The 17,563-nt window shown below is 46.9% G+C and overlaps 6 protein-coding genes across 6 annotated transcripts; 4 read left to right on the top strand and 2 right to left on the bottom strand.

Moving 5' to 3' along the window:
* Positions 1–1,522: 1,522 nt before the first annotated feature.
* Positions 1,523–4,374, top strand: GLAREA_00442 (uncharacterized protein; the record flags this gene model as incomplete). The annotated part of the gene is made up of 3 exons (XM_008085200.1): positions 1,523–1,767; positions 1,836–2,301; positions 2,350–4,374. The coding sequence occupies 3 exons, from the start codon at positions 1,523–1,525 to the stop codon at positions 4,372–4,374; spliced, it is 2,736 nt and encodes a 911-aa protein (XP_008083391.1).
* A 268-nt stretch (positions 4,375–4,642) lies between these two features.
* On the bottom strand, positions 4,643–5,468 carry GLAREA_00441 (Lumazine synthase; the record flags this gene model as incomplete). Its single annotated transcript, XM_008085199.1, has 3 exons — positions 4,643–5,042; positions 5,109–5,229; positions 5,381–5,468. 3 exons carry the CDS (start codon positions 5,466–5,468, stop codon positions 4,643–4,645), a joined length of 609 nt encoding a protein of 202 aa, XP_008083390.1.
* Positions 5,469–6,209: 741 nt separating this feature from the next.
* On the top strand, positions 6,210–7,196 carry GLAREA_00440 (uncharacterized protein; the record flags this gene model as incomplete). The annotated part of the gene is made up of 1 exon (XM_008085198.1): positions 6,210–7,196. The coding sequence occupies one exon, from the start codon at positions 6,210–6,212 to the stop codon at positions 7,194–7,196; it is 987 nt and encodes a 328-aa protein (XP_008083389.1).
* A 493-nt stretch (positions 7,197–7,689) lies between these two features.
* GLAREA_00439 (uncharacterized protein) lies at positions 7,690–8,419 on the top strand (the record flags this gene model as incomplete). Its single annotated transcript, XM_008085197.1, has 3 exons — positions 7,690–8,030; positions 8,085–8,328; positions 8,378–8,419. The coding sequence occupies 3 exons, from the start codon at positions 7,690–7,692 to the stop codon at positions 8,417–8,419; spliced, it is 627 nt and encodes a 208-aa protein (XP_008083388.1).
* Positions 8,420–9,309: 890 nt separating this feature from the next.
* On the top strand, positions 9,310–10,789 carry GLAREA_00438 (Cupredoxin; the record flags this gene model as incomplete). The annotated part of the gene is made up of 6 exons (XM_008085196.1): positions 9,310–9,426; positions 9,478–9,532; positions 9,591–9,727; positions 9,774–9,837; positions 9,892–9,929; positions 9,977–10,789. The coding sequence occupies 6 exons, from the start codon at positions 9,310–9,312 to the stop codon at positions 10,787–10,789; spliced, it is 1,224 nt and encodes a 407-aa protein (XP_008083387.1).
* Positions 10,790–11,332: 543 nt separating this feature from the next.
* GLAREA_00437 (uncharacterized protein) lies at positions 11,333–13,838 on the bottom strand (the record flags this gene model as incomplete). The annotated part of the gene is made up of 3 exons (XM_008085195.1): positions 11,333–12,835; positions 12,986–13,305; positions 13,433–13,838. 3 exons carry the CDS (start codon positions 13,836–13,838, stop codon positions 11,333–11,335), a joined length of 2,229 nt encoding a protein of 742 aa, XP_008083386.1.
* Between the last annotated feature and the right edge of the window lie 3,725 nt (positions 13,839–17,563).

Here is a 17,563-nt window from a genome sequence, read left to right as displayed (position 1 = left end):
CGTTATGGTACATACCTACAGGAACTGCGAACGTCTTTCGTGTGAGGATAAAAGGCTTGCCTGTCCAAGTCATCGATAGATCGCACTCCAATAGCTGAGGGATTCACTATTGAAATTCTCGGACTCGGTCCCGTCCCGAGGAATCTACATCTGCTAAGCCAAGGTAATCTGTTTAGCTGGTCAGATAAGACATGTAATTTGAAGCTCAGATGAAAGGAGGTACGGACATTAGTAATTTAGTAGGGGTGTAGACAATAAGTGGATTACCACCAAACTTATAGCAACGAACATACCAGTACGGAGTAAAAAGACAAAGCTGGGATACAAAACAGGAAATATATAACCGGACACCCGGTCGAGACACATCAGTCTAACGCAGCTAAATTCAGATGTCATGTTTGGCTCTCATCAGGTACGATTAACTCACGTTTTGCCACCCGCAACAGGGTATTCGTATCTACCAGTTCCAAACGAAGCATGATCTCCCGCCGAACATGTTCCTAATAATAAGCCCTGACGACAGATCTGGTGCTCATTCTTGTTTTCTCTTCTAGGATCATATACCACTTCATGCGTTTATTACAAGGAGTAGCCGGTCCTCATCCATATTTTTTTCCAAGTAACTAGGTTGTTGAAGGAAAAAGTTCCGGCTAGACGTGATTTGATGCGGTCTCAGGCAGTCGAGAAAGCCGAAGGCTCCAACAGGCTAGTGTGGCTTGTCACCCTGGCCTCCACAGTCCACTGTTCCTTACCACGGATACGAAGCCTTTTCATTTCTCAACCTCATCCTCTTTCGCTTTCTCATTCTTCACGACAGATCATCGATTCTCACAATCGATCATCCCGCCAATTCCCTTGCATTGCATCTCCTACTTTCGTTGCGGTCTTTGCTGGTGAGTGCTTTTCCATTCTTCTCTGGTGTGTCGAAAACGCGTTCTGGGCAGTCTTGGTGCATTTCGAAGGTTTCTATATTTATCGCAACGTCAACAAATCCTCAACCGAGCCCCCCAGCCTCGACATTTACCATTATCAACTACGAAACAGACGGCGCATTCGAATTCACGCCATCGAGTTTGGTTTCATGTTGTTGTGCGACTGGTCCATCCGCAGTCATCGCCATCCTACAATAATCCCCGACCCCCTGTGAGCTCGAGCAAATCGTCGAAAGGGAAGAGATATCGTGCATCTGCAAGCTGCCATCATTTTATCTCCTGGGCACACCCTGCACCAAGCCCCAGATACCGGAGAGCTGCAGTGGAATCTTGATCTGGGCTAACTTCCGACTTCTGTGTGAAGTCCCCTCTTTAGACGAAGCGTTTATTCACGAAGCACCTTAATTCCATTCAAACCAACGGTCACCATAGTCTGCAGTTATCATATTTTTAATCTAGTCGCCCAAGCAGTTGGTTGTCCTTCACCTTTGCAGCACCTTCGAGTACATAATATCGACTTCATTCGCTACATTTAATATTTCCTTACTCTCGCCAAAGGAGCCCAAGCTCCCAATCGAACCACATTCTCTATGCCTCGCGCTTTCAAAGGCTTTGGACGGCGAAAATCGACCGCGAATGAATTAGACGACGCGCCGGAAGAGCCGGTTGGGGGATCTGTATCTTCGTTTAAAGTGTTTGAGCGCCCAGCGAACGCAGGGAGCAAATCGTTTGATGGAGGTCTGAAGTATGCTAAGGCCCTGAATGTTCCCGCAGCTCGGCCAAATACAACTCACTTGGAGGAAGACAACATGTTCGACCATCTGGGAAAGAATCGGTGAGTCAGAATTGTCAAAGACATCCCATGAAAACAGGTGTTCAACTATACTAACTCGATATTTGCAGCGGCAGTGGGGCTTCTAACTCAAATACCACATCTACGACGGATAATTCTTCAAGGCTCAGCGCAGCTTCAACTGCACCTTCATCTACTGAAGAATGGCGAGATCCCCATGGCAGACCATACTCCGATGTCCCACTGCCCCCAATACCAAAATCATCCTCCGGCTTCTCCCTCAAGAACGCTGGCAGGGCTATGTCTTGGAGCCGAAACAAGAATGGTCCAGCACCCTCACCTCCCAAGGAAACCGCCTCTCCAGCAGCAGCTCCACAGGAGGCAACTCCCACTAGCCGTGCTCGGGCAGTGACAGCGTCAAGCTACGCAAGCACTACGACCCCTCCGAAGCTCAATGGTGACAAAGATCTAGGCCTGAGTCTTGGTGGTGATTTCGCAGATATGTTTTCTGGGTTTGGAAAGCGCAAAAGCCAGGTCCTGGAAGCGGAGAATAACAGAGCTTTCTCGCGAAGTCCTGTGAGTAAAGTGATTTCGATTCTCGATTGAAAATCTAACATTCTGTAGGAGGAAACCAGAACGACAAACCTGTACGTTGATAAGAATAGAGACTTGATGGCTCCTGTTGCATCGCCGTATTCCGTTGCCAGTCAAACATCTAATGACGGGTTGATGGGGAATGCCAGCCCTCCCCCAGTTCCACAACATAGCAGCACAATGCCGTTTAGTAGACCTCAAAAACCAGGAGATGGGCTGAGACGGAGTAGCAATGGGCCTAAGAGGCAATCGACACTAGAGTATGGGGAGGCTGTTGACGAGGACGCGAAACTCCTGCGAGAATCAGTGAACGCTAGCCGGCGAATGAATGACCCATCATACTCCCGAGCTCGAGATAGCTGGATCAACCCATCACCATCATCGCGAACCCCGGAGCAATCTTCAATTCCAAGCTGGAAAAATCAATCTGTCGAAACAACTCCGCGAGCGAAGAAAGTCGAGCCTCAAGCACAGGATGAGGATCTTTTTGACACCTCAATGTATGCGTCCGCGTCTGCTGCTCAGAGATTCCAGGAAAAGCCTTCATCCCCTCCGCCCCGTCCAGGGAGCACCCCTCGAGCCCAAAGCAAAGTAATGACTCCCCAGCAATTCGAACGATACAAGCAAGATCAGGATAGACTCAAGATGCTAGGCGGCCGGACTAAAACAGAGGAGGAATCGGATGAGGAAGAAATTAATTACGATGATGAGGATGACGAGACCGAAAAGAATCGGCAACTCGCTAAGCAACGACGGAAGCAGGAGGCTCACATGGCGGTATACAGGCAGCAGATGATGAAAGTGACAGGAGAGTCGGCATCAGCTGCACCACCAGTCCGAGCAAGTGTTTTCCCGAGCCACAGCAGTCCAAACTTGGCTTCCACGTTAGGTAAACCAGCGGATGAGGAGGAGGAAGACGAGGAGATACCCTTAGGCATTTTACAGGCACACGGATTCCCAAACAAAAACCGACCTCCGATGAGGAATTCCGGTTCTAATCCTAATCTTCGAGGATCAGCTCAGAGTACTGCGGGGGGAGTTGTTGATCCCCGTTTACCGGTTTTCGCGAGGAAATTACCAGAGGACCCTTACTTTGGAGCTGGAATCGTTAATCACGCTCCTCGAGAATCAATGGCATTCAACACCAGCGGTGGTTCAGTACACGGTGGCTCATCTCGAGGCTTACCACCCGGTGGCCTTGTTGGAGTCATTGCATCGGAAGAAAGATCTCGGGCAGCGAGAAGAGGCAGCCCCAACGCTCAAGGTGAATACTCTCCAGTGCCACCCATGGGTGGATTCAATGGCATGGGAATGCCACCAGGTGCGGCGGGCAGCATGATGAATGGTATGTCTCCTGGGATGCCCATGGGCCCAGGAATGGGCCAGATGGGATCCATGGGACAAATGCCAATGATGCCAATGCTCACTCCAGGTGATCAAGCTCAGATTCAAATGAACCAACAGATGCAGCAATTCATGCAGATGCAAATGCAATTTATGCAGATGATGACCACTCCTGGTGGTCAGCAGCCTGGCTCACCTCAAATGGGCCCCATGAACGGGCATATGTCACAGCAACCATCGGCAGGTCCAAGACCTAATAGTCCTCAGGTTCGTGTGGGAAGTTCTCACCAACAACCACAACGAGCCATGACTATGATGGATGTAAACGCTGCACCTTGGATGCAGCAAAATCGCGGATCGTTGTATGCTCCTTCGATGCACGCCCAGGGGATGGGATATGCCCCTTCTATCGCACCCTCCGAGCGAAGCAACATTGGATTACCGGGTAGATACAGGCCAGTCTCACATGTTATGATGGACAACAAATCGAGAACCTCTACAATGTCAGGTGCTTTGGGTGGTTGGAACGCGGAGAACAAAGCTCCTGGAGCCACTATCCGAGCTGTAAAGGCTAACGGCAATGCTTCCGATGAAGATGATGAAGAAGGTTGGGGGCAGATGGCTAAGAAACGAGAGCAGAAGAAATCGAAATGGAGGACCAAGAAGGACTCCAATAATGGATTAAAGGAAATGCTGGGCTACACTCAATGAACAAAATGAAAGGGGGGCTGGCAACATAGGGAGATTTTGTTCAACAAGCATGGCATCCGGCGTTCAAGAAAGTTTTCGTGGATTGAAAGTTGGATTATTTGTTGTCCACAGCGTTTGTCAAATCACTATGATTTGTATAGTAACATAATACGGCTCCATTGCCATTTTGAATTCCCCTCTTTTTCTCTAGTTTATTTTCTGTTTCAAATGCCGGCGACATAGGGGCTTCCGACCAGCACGCAATAGCAAAGTGTTCAAGCTTAATCGATCAAGATATCTTCCCAGCTGCCCATTCCTTTCGCTTTACTCCAAGTTCAACGGCAGCCAATCCCCAATCCTCGCCATGATTGTGGCTTCCACTAACAACACCTGCCCTCGCTAGGGCTTGTTCCTCATTCAATACTGTCAACAAACCGAATATCAGAGGACAGCCAGTGTCGAGTTGGACGCGCATAAGCCCCGTGCTTACGGCATCAGCGATATATTCGAAATGCATGGTCTCTCCCTTGATGAGAACTCCAATAGCTATTAGGGCATCGAAAGGCCCTGTGGCTGTTGGCGCGGACGAAGCCAGAGCTGTAAGATCTGTGGTGCTACTACCGAGGAGGTCACCGGCTGAGAGGGAGGAACCGGTGGTAGTGCTTTGAACTTGGGACGCCGAGAACAACCTTCGACTGATCAGCATTCTGAGGTGCAAGTAGATAGAAGAGTCTAGGGTTGCGCGGGCCAATTACTTAGAGCATGCGATTGGAAGTTCCCAAGATCCGGGGACGGACTGGACTACGATGTTTGACTCTTTGACTCCAGAGGCTAGCAGCTTGTCCTTGGTACCCTTGAGGAGTGGTTCAATTATGCCTGGTGATATTATTAGACATTGAACATATGTAGACAACTGTTCCCAAAAACCCGCAAGTAATGAGGGAAATTTACAATCCTTCAAAGAGGAATAGCACTATGTCAAGATACTCTGATCGATCGCAAAGGCGCAATGGAATGCTTAGCTTACTGGTGTTCCATCTGGCATGTACAATGCCAATTCGCAGATCACTGCCATCGAACTGTTGCGCTTCTCCAGGTCCTTTGAGTGATGCCATGGTTGCTTGTGGGTGGAAGTATTATTGCTTGTTGACTCTGTGGAGTGGGATCATTGAGCATTGAAGGGACCTGACAACCCCACTACAGAGCCACATACCGGTTGGCGTCTTTTGGGTGGTCTGTGGGTGCCAAGGCGACGTGAGATCAAAAGGGACGAAACGACTTCTCTTCTTCTCATCTTGCATCCCGCTCTTTGATGGGAACGACACACAATATGGCGGATGAAAATGACAAGTACCTGTCAATTTCCTTACGGGACGTATTCTGCTGCTCTCGCGACATGGAGCTTTTCCTTTTCATCAGCTTTCCTCTGTATCCACTCCAGGCCGCTCGCTCACGACCTCACAGCCAGCTGCAACAGGACCTTTTGTACATCTTTCAAACACCACGTCTTGCTTTGACCGTTTCTTGGTACCTTTACACTCAGCACGTAGGCCATGCAGGTTACCAAAGACCGTTTCATGAGTAAGGGTAAGGAGTACCAACTGCATCTTGTCCAAATACCGACAAACGATGGTCGGATGGTACTCGGTACCTGGATTGAACCGCTGTTCATCGAGGGGCTAACCGAAGCTTATTACAAGGGTATTCACGTTTTGAGTGCGTCACAGGCAGTATTTGTACATTGTTTGCGCCAACAATGTCTTTGGACTAATTTTCTTTGAATTTTCCAGCGCTCATGTCAATCATCTTTAATAATTTGCAGTTAAATCTCCCCGCGCAGGCGTCTGGCAAAAACAATGACCTATAAGCTAGGGCCATGGGTGAGGTTGGAAGGCGTTTCCATCCAACAGCTACCACCTGGCGCCATACCTCTTCATGGCGCGAGTTCGGATTCGAAAGAGTCAGCAGAGGCCCCTAAAGAGCGGGATGACAATGGATCAATTTCAGCAGCGAACATATTCTCCTTCATCACCTCAATCCTTGCAGAATCAATTCCCTTCATCGATGGAGTGGCTCCCAAGTCCGGTGGTCCGTCAACTTGGAAGGCCAAAGGAGCGCCCAAGAAGTTTCCAACTTCTAAAGCACCAGTACATCTTTGCGAATGGACAGTACCAGGGGCGGAGCTAGACCAGGTATCGGGGATGAGCCAATTCAGTGCGGATAGAAAGGATGAATATTGGTGTTGTAGGAAAAGCGTCCATCGTGATGTTGCAGAGACAGGCACGGCTACATGGAGGGAGTTCGTACACAATTTCAAAGACCATCATGCGGAGTCTGAGCGGGATTTCACGCCCACCGTGATGGAAGCGAGGAAAGCTCTGGAATGGGATACGGAGGGTATTGAGGTTGAAGTCAATGGGGAGAGGTGGGACAACATAACGATGGTTCTTTGCGAGTCGAAGCACAAAATTGACCCAAAGCCTCTGAAGAACCGAACATTCCCAGTGGTGCAAGTTACAGCTATGTTGGCAGGAGCCAAGGAATTTCTGGTCATTTCCATTCCACTCACAGACTTCGACAAGTCACCATACTCTAAGTTTGCAAAAGACAAGAGTTTGGTTATTGCTTCATACACGAGCATCGAACGAGTAAGGGTTCTACCTGATAGCGGGGATATCGAATGGATTATGGCGACGGCTAGCAACGCGAAAGGGGTTTTGCCACAATTTGTGCAAAATATGGCCGTACCTGGAGCGATTGCTAAAGATGTTGAATTCTTTATGTCGTGGATCCCAACGCAAAGAGCCTCTGGGAATGGCATGCCTGCCGATGTCAGTGGTTGATGAAATCGGTGGCCTAGCGCTCATTGCGCCGAACTCATGCCCAATCGCTCATGTCAGGTTTTTCAATAATAGGTTTGTTTTAATAATCTATGTGTACTGTATTTGTATATTATGTTGGAAGAATGAGTAGTACTATTGTATAGGTCAAAGCAGCAGCCGCTTCTTGGTCTCTGACGCAAGTATTATGTCGATGAAAAATATCAAAGTTTTAATGATTAGATATAAAAGCCATCCGACCCTTTTCTGCTCCCCACGATATCGACATGGGAAATTGACTTACTTAAAAGCTTCAAAGTCCTAGTGCTTAACGGAAGGTAAAGAGAACATTTCCAAAATCTGTAGCACAGCCTTACAAGTACTAACAGCTCAGCCTTGTTGTCGTCCGTGCACATGTCGCGACTTCACTTTCTTTCTTCCATGCCTTCGTCACAAAATTCCTAGCATTCCTTAAGCAAACACGAATCTTTCGAACTCTTCCCTGAAAACTCTCATCATGGGTCTCGATAATACCATAACGGATCCGGCGTTGAAACAAGCCTTGGAGACCTCACAGCTTGCACGAACCCAGGCTATCGCACTCCTCGATCTCTCCTCTTCCATTGCGGATCCGACACAAGAAAACCAATTGCAGATATCAGCACAGCAAAAAGTCCTTCTGGCACATCTGGCGCAACTGAGAGGTTCCCATCGTGACGCACATCTGGGCGCTAGAGCTACGAAGGCTTTGACCGCTGAAGCCCGACAAGAAGTTGACCGGTTACACTTACAGCTTCAGAACTTGTATTATGAACAAAGACATCTTCAAGGAGAGATAAACGCTTGCGAGTCTTACGAGTATGTGATATCGTTTTAATATCGCTTGAGATCATTGATTAACATTTGCCGCAGTCACAAATATCAACAACTACCTCTCATTCCTATCGAACAATTCCTCGAGGAGCATCCCGAACATGCAAACGCGGATGAGGTCGCCCTTATGGTGGCTCGAATAGATCATGAACATGCGGAGCGTCTAGCGCTAGAAGAGCAAAGACAAGGACTTTTAAAAAAGAAGCAAGGTCTTATTGCCGATAACAAGAAAAGGAAGGACGATCTGGCAAACCTGGATAAGGATTTGGAGAAGTTCATCGACGTAAGTGGAGAGGTCCTGTGAGAGTTGCGTTTATTAATTCAAGATTTAGGCTGCGAAACCTATCCAGAAAACATTCGAAAAGGTTGTCTGAAAGCGAGACAGTGTAACAGTCGCCAGCCAGATTCTCTCAATTTATGGGCGACTCGTCTGCTCATATTTCCCTGGGACAATCGAGGCCATTATCCTTCAGACAGGGGCTATTTACCGACAAACAGAGAGCCTCAACTGCAGGTCATCTTATGGGCTGCGGCAGACGGCCACAACAGCATACCTGGGCCAATGATGATACCCAGTAGCACCGTCTGTATATCCAAGAGCAAGAGTTGTGTCGGCTGAAAATAAGGGTGTCGAGAACCTTGGTCGAACAAAAGCTCTCTCTAGTAGGAGAGCCTCCTCGCTAGTGGGTCCTGGTAGCTATACAAATAGCACACTTACCAGCTCTGCCATGTGGTAATTGCGAGTTGAAACTCCTGGAACCTGCGTTTATCCAGCCAAGAATAATCTTTAGTACTGCCAATCATCCGTTACGTGCATTACTTAGTCGTGCATACACGGACTATGGCTGCTGTCACTATATTGGTCGCCAATCACGCACCCTGCCGGCTCACTTCATCCCTCAATCCTGGCCGGCCATCAGCCCCCACCAAAATTTAGCTCAATCTCACGGGTTGGCAGGGAAGTTAATGTCAAAGATAGTACGAGGTGCTGTTGCCAAGATCCAAATAGAGCTGCGTTCACTCTAAATTTGTAGCCACAAACCATGCTGATGGCCTTTTCATAGCTGATCTTCTCGGTCTGTAATTCTGGCGCAGATGTTCGTACATCTGAGTAATGATATCAAGCATGCCTTCCCACAAAGTTTCGTGATAGTTCGAATCTTCTTCTGGTTCCGCATTTCCAGTTTGTGTTATGTATTCTACTACCTTTTCGTTCATTCGGAGATTTAATTCTTGAGTTTGATATTCAATTCGCTGTGAAGAAATGTTTCTTTTCTCGCTTGTCGCTCCTTGCGCTCTTCTATACTTTGGTCTTGCTCAGGCGGAAGGGACATATTCTTCCAGTAAACCAGTCACGACAACAAAGGTGGCTGTTGGAGCAGTATGTCTTCTCCGGGTCACATTACTTTATTGTATTAATGCGTGTATACAGAACGGCCATGTGTTCACACCAGAAGTGATAACAGCTGCGGTTGGAGACATCATAGGTAAGTGTTCAACGCGGCAATTGCTTCGCATGGACATATTCAGCTCTAACTGCAATAGAGTTTCAATTCTACCCATTAAATCACTCTGTCGCAAGATCGGATTTTAAACAACCCTGTATACCATATGAATTTTCGGGACCTTCACGCTCGGGATTTTGGTCGAAGTTCTTTCCTCTTAATGTTATTGCTACAAGTGTAAGTGGTCTCTTGATATAAGTGTTTTCGTCGCTAACTCATATAGCCACCCACGTTCCAAGTTCGAGTAAATGATACAGAACCAATCTTCTTCTACTGCTCTGCTCCTGGTACGTTCAAATAGTCTCGTGTCGTTGAGGTAGGAATTCAACTAACAGAACCAGATGCGTGTCGAGATGGAATGGTCGGCGTCATCAATCCGGTATGTAAGCTACTAGTTGAGTATATACTTAATGCTCACAGTTTTAGAATGCTACTCAAACCCTCGACGTCCAGAAGAAGTTTGCCGCAAATGCATCTTACGACTTCTCTCCTGGAGAGAACTTCCCTGCTGAGGAATCTGCAAGCCGTTCATCAATTCTAGCCACCGCTACAGCGACTGGCCTCTCACAAGCTGCTACCACGACTGCCACCACGACTGCCACCACTGCTGCTTCTGCTGAATCTCACGGTCACCCTCTAGCAATAGGTACAATTGCTGGGATCGTTATAGGTGGCGTGGCTTTATGTTTTCTAGTCGGTGTCTTGATCTATTGGTGTGGTCGACAGCGAACGATATCCGAGATAATTCAGACACAAAATCATAAGGAGGATCATATCGAGAAGGGCCATATGTCTATGGGGTCTCCAGGCTATTCTGCCAAATCGCCCGTGGGTTTAGCTCATTACTCGAGTCATAATGACAGGTACCCAAGCACAATGGAAAATGAAGGTCGACAAAGTGCTAGACCAGCAGTTGATGAACATGGAGACCTTGCTTCACCAACTCGAAGTTTACCAGCAGTTGTGTCAAATCAACAAAGATCACAGGATCGACAACCGCCGTATAGTAGCATAGTGGCCAATGATATTGGGCACCAGCACAGCCCATCGATCAATGGCAGTCCAAGGAGCGAGGTACACGGTGGTGGGTTCCAACCAATGACGACGGATGTGGATGTACCGGTAGGGCTCAGGATCAATCATAGGCCCTCACAATATGGACCTCACGAATTAGCTGGCGATGCGAGAATTCCGCAGATGATGGAGCAAGCACCACCATACCGTTATGAGAAACGATGAAATCTAATCAAAAGATTTCGTTTGTCTATAAAATTTTGAAAAATTCAACGTATCCGGGGGGGAGAACGCATAGGAGGTATGCTGCTATCGTCCAGCATTCTTACTCTGTATGTAATGTCATGTTTATAGGTTTCTTTGTTGATATCCTCTAGGTGGATTGGACGGCGTTTTGGAAAACGCTTGGTACAGCATGAGCGGCAATGGGGTTCCAGGTTTTGGATTATTTCTATGTACACCCAATCATGAGCGGTACATGTTGTACTAGTTGGAAATGATAATTACCATGTCGGTACTTTTAGTCATTATCAAAGAGGTTCAGGATAAGGGAACGGAATGACGTTGCGAAGTAATCTTTATTCTGTTTCATGTTCTTTTCCGCATATGGTGTAACACCATTTTATATTTCGCCCCATCTAGTTCTTCTATCAATATTTAACTGGTGTTAAAATCAAACGAGGTATTTTATCCCAATTCCATAATGTGTTCATTCCACAATGTGTTCGGTTTTTTCGATTTATCTGGTTCAACAGGTACAATTGGATATTACGCGCCGTAAATTTTGACATGACTGAGAGTTTTCACATCAAAACCTAACCCACCAATTGGTCTCGCGCTGAATATTCTAGTCTTACTCTCCAGAATCATTGGTTTGGCTGTAAGATTATTACTCGGCTCAGCCTCTAGCCTTTCCAACTCATCTTCTTCACGATTCTTTGAGGCCGAACCAGGAGTCACTAGCCAACATCTCGCTAACTTCTCATAGCCATCGACAGCCAGACACTTCGGCACAAACACTTCCAAAGGCTTATTATCCGAACTCCTACTGGTGCTAGGCGCAGCGGTGAGTCGCGAGAAGATCAAAAGTTTCGCTCCCTGGAGACTTTCATATACAGTGGGAAACCAATTGAGAGGTCCCTGCGATACCAAAGGATACTCGTGGACGGTTTGGACACCCCATGTAATCAACCACATTGCAAAACGCAAAAGGCTCCTAACACCGTTTCTACCTTCTTCCTCACCGGCCCAGCCCATCTTTATGAGCTCTTGGACATGAAAACCCTCTTGGAAGTATCCCATTGCGTCCTTCTTCCATCCCTCGAGGTGGTTGCGGGGAAAGCCGCAGAGTTCAGCTGTCTCTAACATCCAGACCAACCCGCAGTCAAGAATTGCGGCAATTGTTCTTGTGAAGGAGGAAAAGTCTTGATTACGGTGAATCGCGTGATCCCAGAAATCGTACCCGGGGCCCGTACTGAATATTGGAATGCCGCTATTTGCTGGAGGAACTCCCATGCCTAAGCTCTGGCACTTGAGTGTCATGAACACGGCCGCTGTTAGTGCTTCCTCTGACGGTGGTACTTCGTTGTCGATTTTGAACCCGTCCAGCTGTATCCAGCTAGATGAGGGTGAATCGTCCATCTGCATGCTGTCGATTGCGAATGCGGGTAATGCTTTGTGGGATGGATCAGATCCAATATCTCGAGCATTGATGCCAGGGCGACTTAGCCATGACTTTTGGGTCTCAAATGTGAGTGATGGCCCTGTACAGCAAAGTGCTAGTGGATCACCAGCTGCTATAGCAACAGTGAGAAGTTGGCGAAAACACTCATCGTCTGACGAGTACAGTTTCAGCAATTCTTCTCTTCTTTTCAGAATCAGCCCGTACCCAGCACTGTTTAGTACAATTGAAATCTTGTCCCGTCTGGCGTCACAGGTCCTAAGCGGCTCTTCAAGTGTAGGATTCCCCCCAGTGCTTAGTGACATTATGTTCTGAGTGTGGGTAACAAAACTGTTGCTGACAGTGCTGGTGTTTGAAGCCTGACTTTCGTTGTGGTAAATATCGAATTTTGTGGCTACCATGTCTCGTATACGGCTCAGTCGAGTGGTGGAACTTGGAATCTCTCCGCTGAGCATGGCAAGATACCATACAAAGCTCGACTTGAAAACTAGAGACGTGTCTTGGTAATTACTTGATGAAGAACAAGGAATGACGAAGAGCAGGTTCTGGCTCAGTTGCATCTCGTGTGAACACCACGCTCGAGTGAACCACTAGAGAAGTCAGCTACAAATCCAGAATCACAGCCTCCGAAGGAAGCCACAGATGAGCGTCTGTAGACACTCAAGATCTCTTAAATAGCTCAAAACTGCTATTTTGACAATAAATAACAGGAGTCTAGATTGTTTACGCACACAACATACCCTACTGCCCAGAAACTTATCCCAAAACCCCCTTAGTACCGGACTTTGATGCATGAACGGTGGTACCGTTCGAGTGAAAGGCAATTGAGTAGTCACAATACCAAATGTCTCCAACGAAGAGATAAAATCCCGCAAAACCTTTTGTTCCTCCACACTGACTTCTATATCGCCAATGGCGACAACAACAAGCCTCGCTTGCTTATACAGTGCCGCCATAGCTGGAATAGCGACATTCTTTTCAGCTTCTGATCTCTGGTTGATACAGACTTGGTCTATCCAGATTCCTTCGGTAGCGCTCTGACGTTCTTGGATTACAGTTTCTGTAGGATGAGTTGATTAGATACGATTGAAAGTCATCAGATCACTAAAACATGCTTATATCTACGCCTTTGGAATGTAACTCCTCGACAATTCAACAAAATATTAAAGTAAAAGCACTAATCTTACGCATGATCAAGCTGCTAAACGGAATAGTAAATTCCTCTCCATATTCACCCTTCCACCTATCCTCATACCTCGGATCCCAGCAATAAGACATCACAACAAAACTTCTCACATCCCCATCCGTCTCAACATCAACACTACTCTCATTGATCAACCTCAAAGCAAAATCGTCTATCAGACCATCCCTCACCGTAAACTTCTCCGCCACACTCGGAGCGAGCTTCTCCAGTCTCGCTAACAGCACCCTTCCTCTTTCGGCTTCAGCTTCTTGAATAGGAAGATAGCTGCTGAAAATAGCATTTTTGGTTTCCGGACTCGGTGTATGCAGGAAATCGCCGGGAAGTACTTGAGGTGGGAGCCCGTCGGGAAAAGTGAAGAACTCGGCTTGGTGGTTAGGTGACCATGTCATGTTCGGCGGCTATGGATTATTGTCGGAACTGACTGAAGGGGTCCTGGCTGAGAAATTGCATGTAATAGATGGTGTGGTGGGATTTTATGCTGTACTTCATAGTAACGGTGGATGTTGTACGATGTTGTCGAGGGTGGGGATATGCAGTCATGGACGAAAATAGATTGGATGGCGAGAGTCGTGAGTAAGAAGAGAACGGTTTCGGGCTGAGAAACAGGTTCGCTCGTCAATCTCTCTTGGAAGTAATTGTTCTTCGGGTTCATTGAGTAAAACTATGCATGCTACATCTTATCTGATTGTGTGGGACAAGGTAGATCGTCCTCGTCTTCACGTGATCATGCGCCTTCTTATAATAATGAATAAGTTGTAAGAAAGTCTTGGAAACAGTTATACTAGAAGTAAGAAAATACTACAAGGTTTACTGTAATTAGTTTTAAACTAAGATATATCAACACATGCTCAATCTTGCAAGCTGTGCAATAGGGGTATCTGACTTTGTTAGTATATTGGTAGTGCCTATGTGTACACGCCCCAAAAAAACTGGAAAAACAACTTCATATAATAAGACCTTCAATTCAAGAATGGGATGCTAATCTTATGTGCTGTCTGTCATGCCTTGGATCATCTCATACGCGCTCAGTGCCTCGATTTGGATGCTTTTCGCTCACCGAATTTAAGCGAGAATCCTGACGAGGTGACTCTCTCTTGAGAACCTCCTCAGTCCTGAATATGGGCATAAAGTATATAATATTCAAGACACCAACACTAGAGTACTGATATAATGCTTGAGATGACACAAGATCCTAAGGAAAGATACAATTTCTGCTCTTCCACAAGTCTGTTACGAGAAGGAGACCTGAAGCCAAGCAATAATTTGACACATGGTAATCTTATATTTTGGTTCCGAGGCGTAGATCAATGAGAAAATAAAGCTCGCAGTTCATGAGGAATACAAGTGAGAGCCAGATGATCTCATGAAGTAATGCAAACCATTGCCTTCTATGTCAACTGCCACGACTAATAAAGCTTTCACATCGTGAGCTTCACATCGACAGCGCCACAGCTTAATTTGAATGTAGCAAACTATGATCATTTGATCACACAATGTATATCTCTGTGTTATTATGAGCGATAAGAAGCCCTCGCATATATATTCCTCACTAGATCATTATTTGATCATGAAGTGAGAGGTGCTCGACCCTTCTTGGATACACATGGCATTTAGACATGTACCCAAGAACATCAGGCACCACCGAAGCTCCCGAAAGCTCTTCAACAGATGCCTTAGCAAGTAGCACTAGATCTCTTCGCCATCCTCTGACTGGATGAAGTGAAATTCCTCCCATTCTATTGAGTTGTGCGCCAGTGACTGTCAGGCTTGCGCAACCAACGTCCCCAAAGAATGGGATTGACAACAAGTGGAGGACCAATCCAAGGATCTGGCAGCCACATGTGAACCTTCTCTGTTCCCACCAATACATATTCAACACATGCTATGCAAAATATGTACAAGGTTGACTCGACAGCGACGCAGCTGACACCATCACTTCACGACAGAGAGCTCGTGACGACTCCGACAATGCAGAAACTTCTACATCGAATTTAGCGCAACATTCAAGTCATGATGCAGCAGAGAAATCGTTGTTCAACCGCTGATGATGATGATAACAACCGCACAGGACGATATATCTGTATTTCGCATGATTAGCGAGATCAATCAAACAATCAACAACTTACACCAATGTAGGGTTTGACCTCGTACGATACATCTTCTTAACATCAAATACCCTCATGGCTTGTTAAGATCATGGAGTCACAAGACGAGTCGATCGTTCGCGCGAGGTGACATGGCTCACTACAGCCATCTCTTCTCGTCCCGAGAGGAGGAAAATTGAACACCCCCTTCCCCGCATGAGCAAGATAGTGTAAAGACAGAGGAACTCGTGCCTCCGCCGATTTTGAATCGGGTAAAGTGAGGGAGGGTTGTTGATGTGATGAACAGAGACTTACTTTGGAGACCGCCACAAGTTCAACGGATTGACTCGTTCGACGGCGACGAGAATGGGAATGTGGCACTTTACGAGATATCTAGCTCTTGAATAAAGTATATGTGAGCTTTGTTTTTGACAACTTACCCTCTATACCCGTCACAAGCGCAGTATCCCCATCTCCATAGTCGCAATAAACCCAGTACTGACTGAATAAACCCACCTCGCGTACCACCACCACCACCACTCAATCCACAACAAACAGACTCCCTATCACACGCACAAATCCCACAATCTCATCCCTCCATTCCCACTTCATTCATTTTCCCATCTTCATTTTTTCAAGTTAAGTGACGATGCAGCCCTGATCACACATTCTAGCCATGCCCATTCTGCCTATTCGCAAACTGCATCTCGACATCTGATCACAAGAGCAAGCAAGCATACAAACTTCCCCCGGCACTTCTGAGCCGTTTCTTTTTAGACCTACTGCTGCGTAGGGCTCGACACCCCGCCGTGCCGTGTCCCGCGTTCGGAGGATAGAGTGGTTGTGTCGTTTCAAGTGTTTCTGTTTCGGGTTTCTGCAGTGGGTTGTTGGACCGTTGGTGGAGAGGATGAAACATGTTTATTTAAGGAATAGATGACAGTAATCTGATTAAAACATGCATGATTGTGATATGTCAGTACATCTTTAGACCGAAAACTGTTGGAAAGAACACCTACACAAAATAAAAATCTTCCATACCCAGTGACAGTCCCAGCTCACAAACTTTCCAATACTTGCTCACGCAGTACAAAAGCGCCTAAACTACGTACCTTACCTCAACCCTCCATCCCAGTAATCAGCCTATTCCCTCTCCATTCCAAAAACGTGACCTTCCAAAACCCGTCACCAGCCACACACCCCCAAGCCACACCCCCCTCTCCCCACCCAATCTTCCCAGCGCTTAAACCCCAACCCCAAATCCCCACCCCCCAGTCCCACACCCTCCTATTGGCAATGCTTTAACCGCCGGACCAGGGTCGCCCATAACCCCTGACAAAGAAAACAGACAAACAATTGCTGCTTTACATGGCCAGAACCGGTGGTCGAGGGTTAAATTTAGGCCATGTCGCATGGAGGGGTTGTTGTTGGAGCCAGCCGGTTTCAGAGGAATCCAACTGCGTATGGAGGTTTAAGCATAACTGAGGGAGGTCGGATGTGAGGCCATGTGGGATTGGTGATCTTGTTTATTCTTGGAAACCGAATCATCTGTACTGTGTTTTTGGGTTGAGGTGCAGTATGTATGTATGTGTGCGTGGTAAGCAGATGATGAAGAAACTAGCTTGTATCTTGGGGAAGGCTAGACTGAGGGCCGAGGATGGGATTCTTGATAACAGGGTAGGATGGGGATGTGTTCAAGGGGGATTGCTTGTTCCCATACAGTATGTAAGGTACGGAGAATGTGAAAGGGAGTGAATCGACTTGCAGATTGGGAGGCCTAAGGGCCCATTGATTCGATGAGAGGACATCGCATTTCGAAAGAGTCACGGGCGAGTCGTAATACTTGGTCTTGTGTGACCAGGATACGTATAGTTGGCGGTTCTGACTTTTGGTGAGAGAAAGTTTCCGGTTGTGTTGGTGACTTGACAGGTGGATTGGTGTGATATGGAAATGTTGTAGAAAGGCGCATGGAATGGCACAGCTACACGAACTTACGTAGAAAGCAATATTCCTTCCCTCGAAGCAGGATGTTG

This window comes from Glarea lozoyensis, assembly GCF_000409485.1.
Source record: "Glarea lozoyensis ATCC 20868 chromosome Unknown GLAREA3, whole genome shotgun sequence".
Classification (NCBI taxonomy): Eukaryota; Fungi; Ascomycota; class Leotiomycetes; order Helotiales; family Helotiaceae; genus Glarea; species Glarea lozoyensis.
The sequence above is the reverse complement of the archived record's forward strand: the minus strand, read 5'-3'. Positions and strand labels throughout refer to the sequence as shown.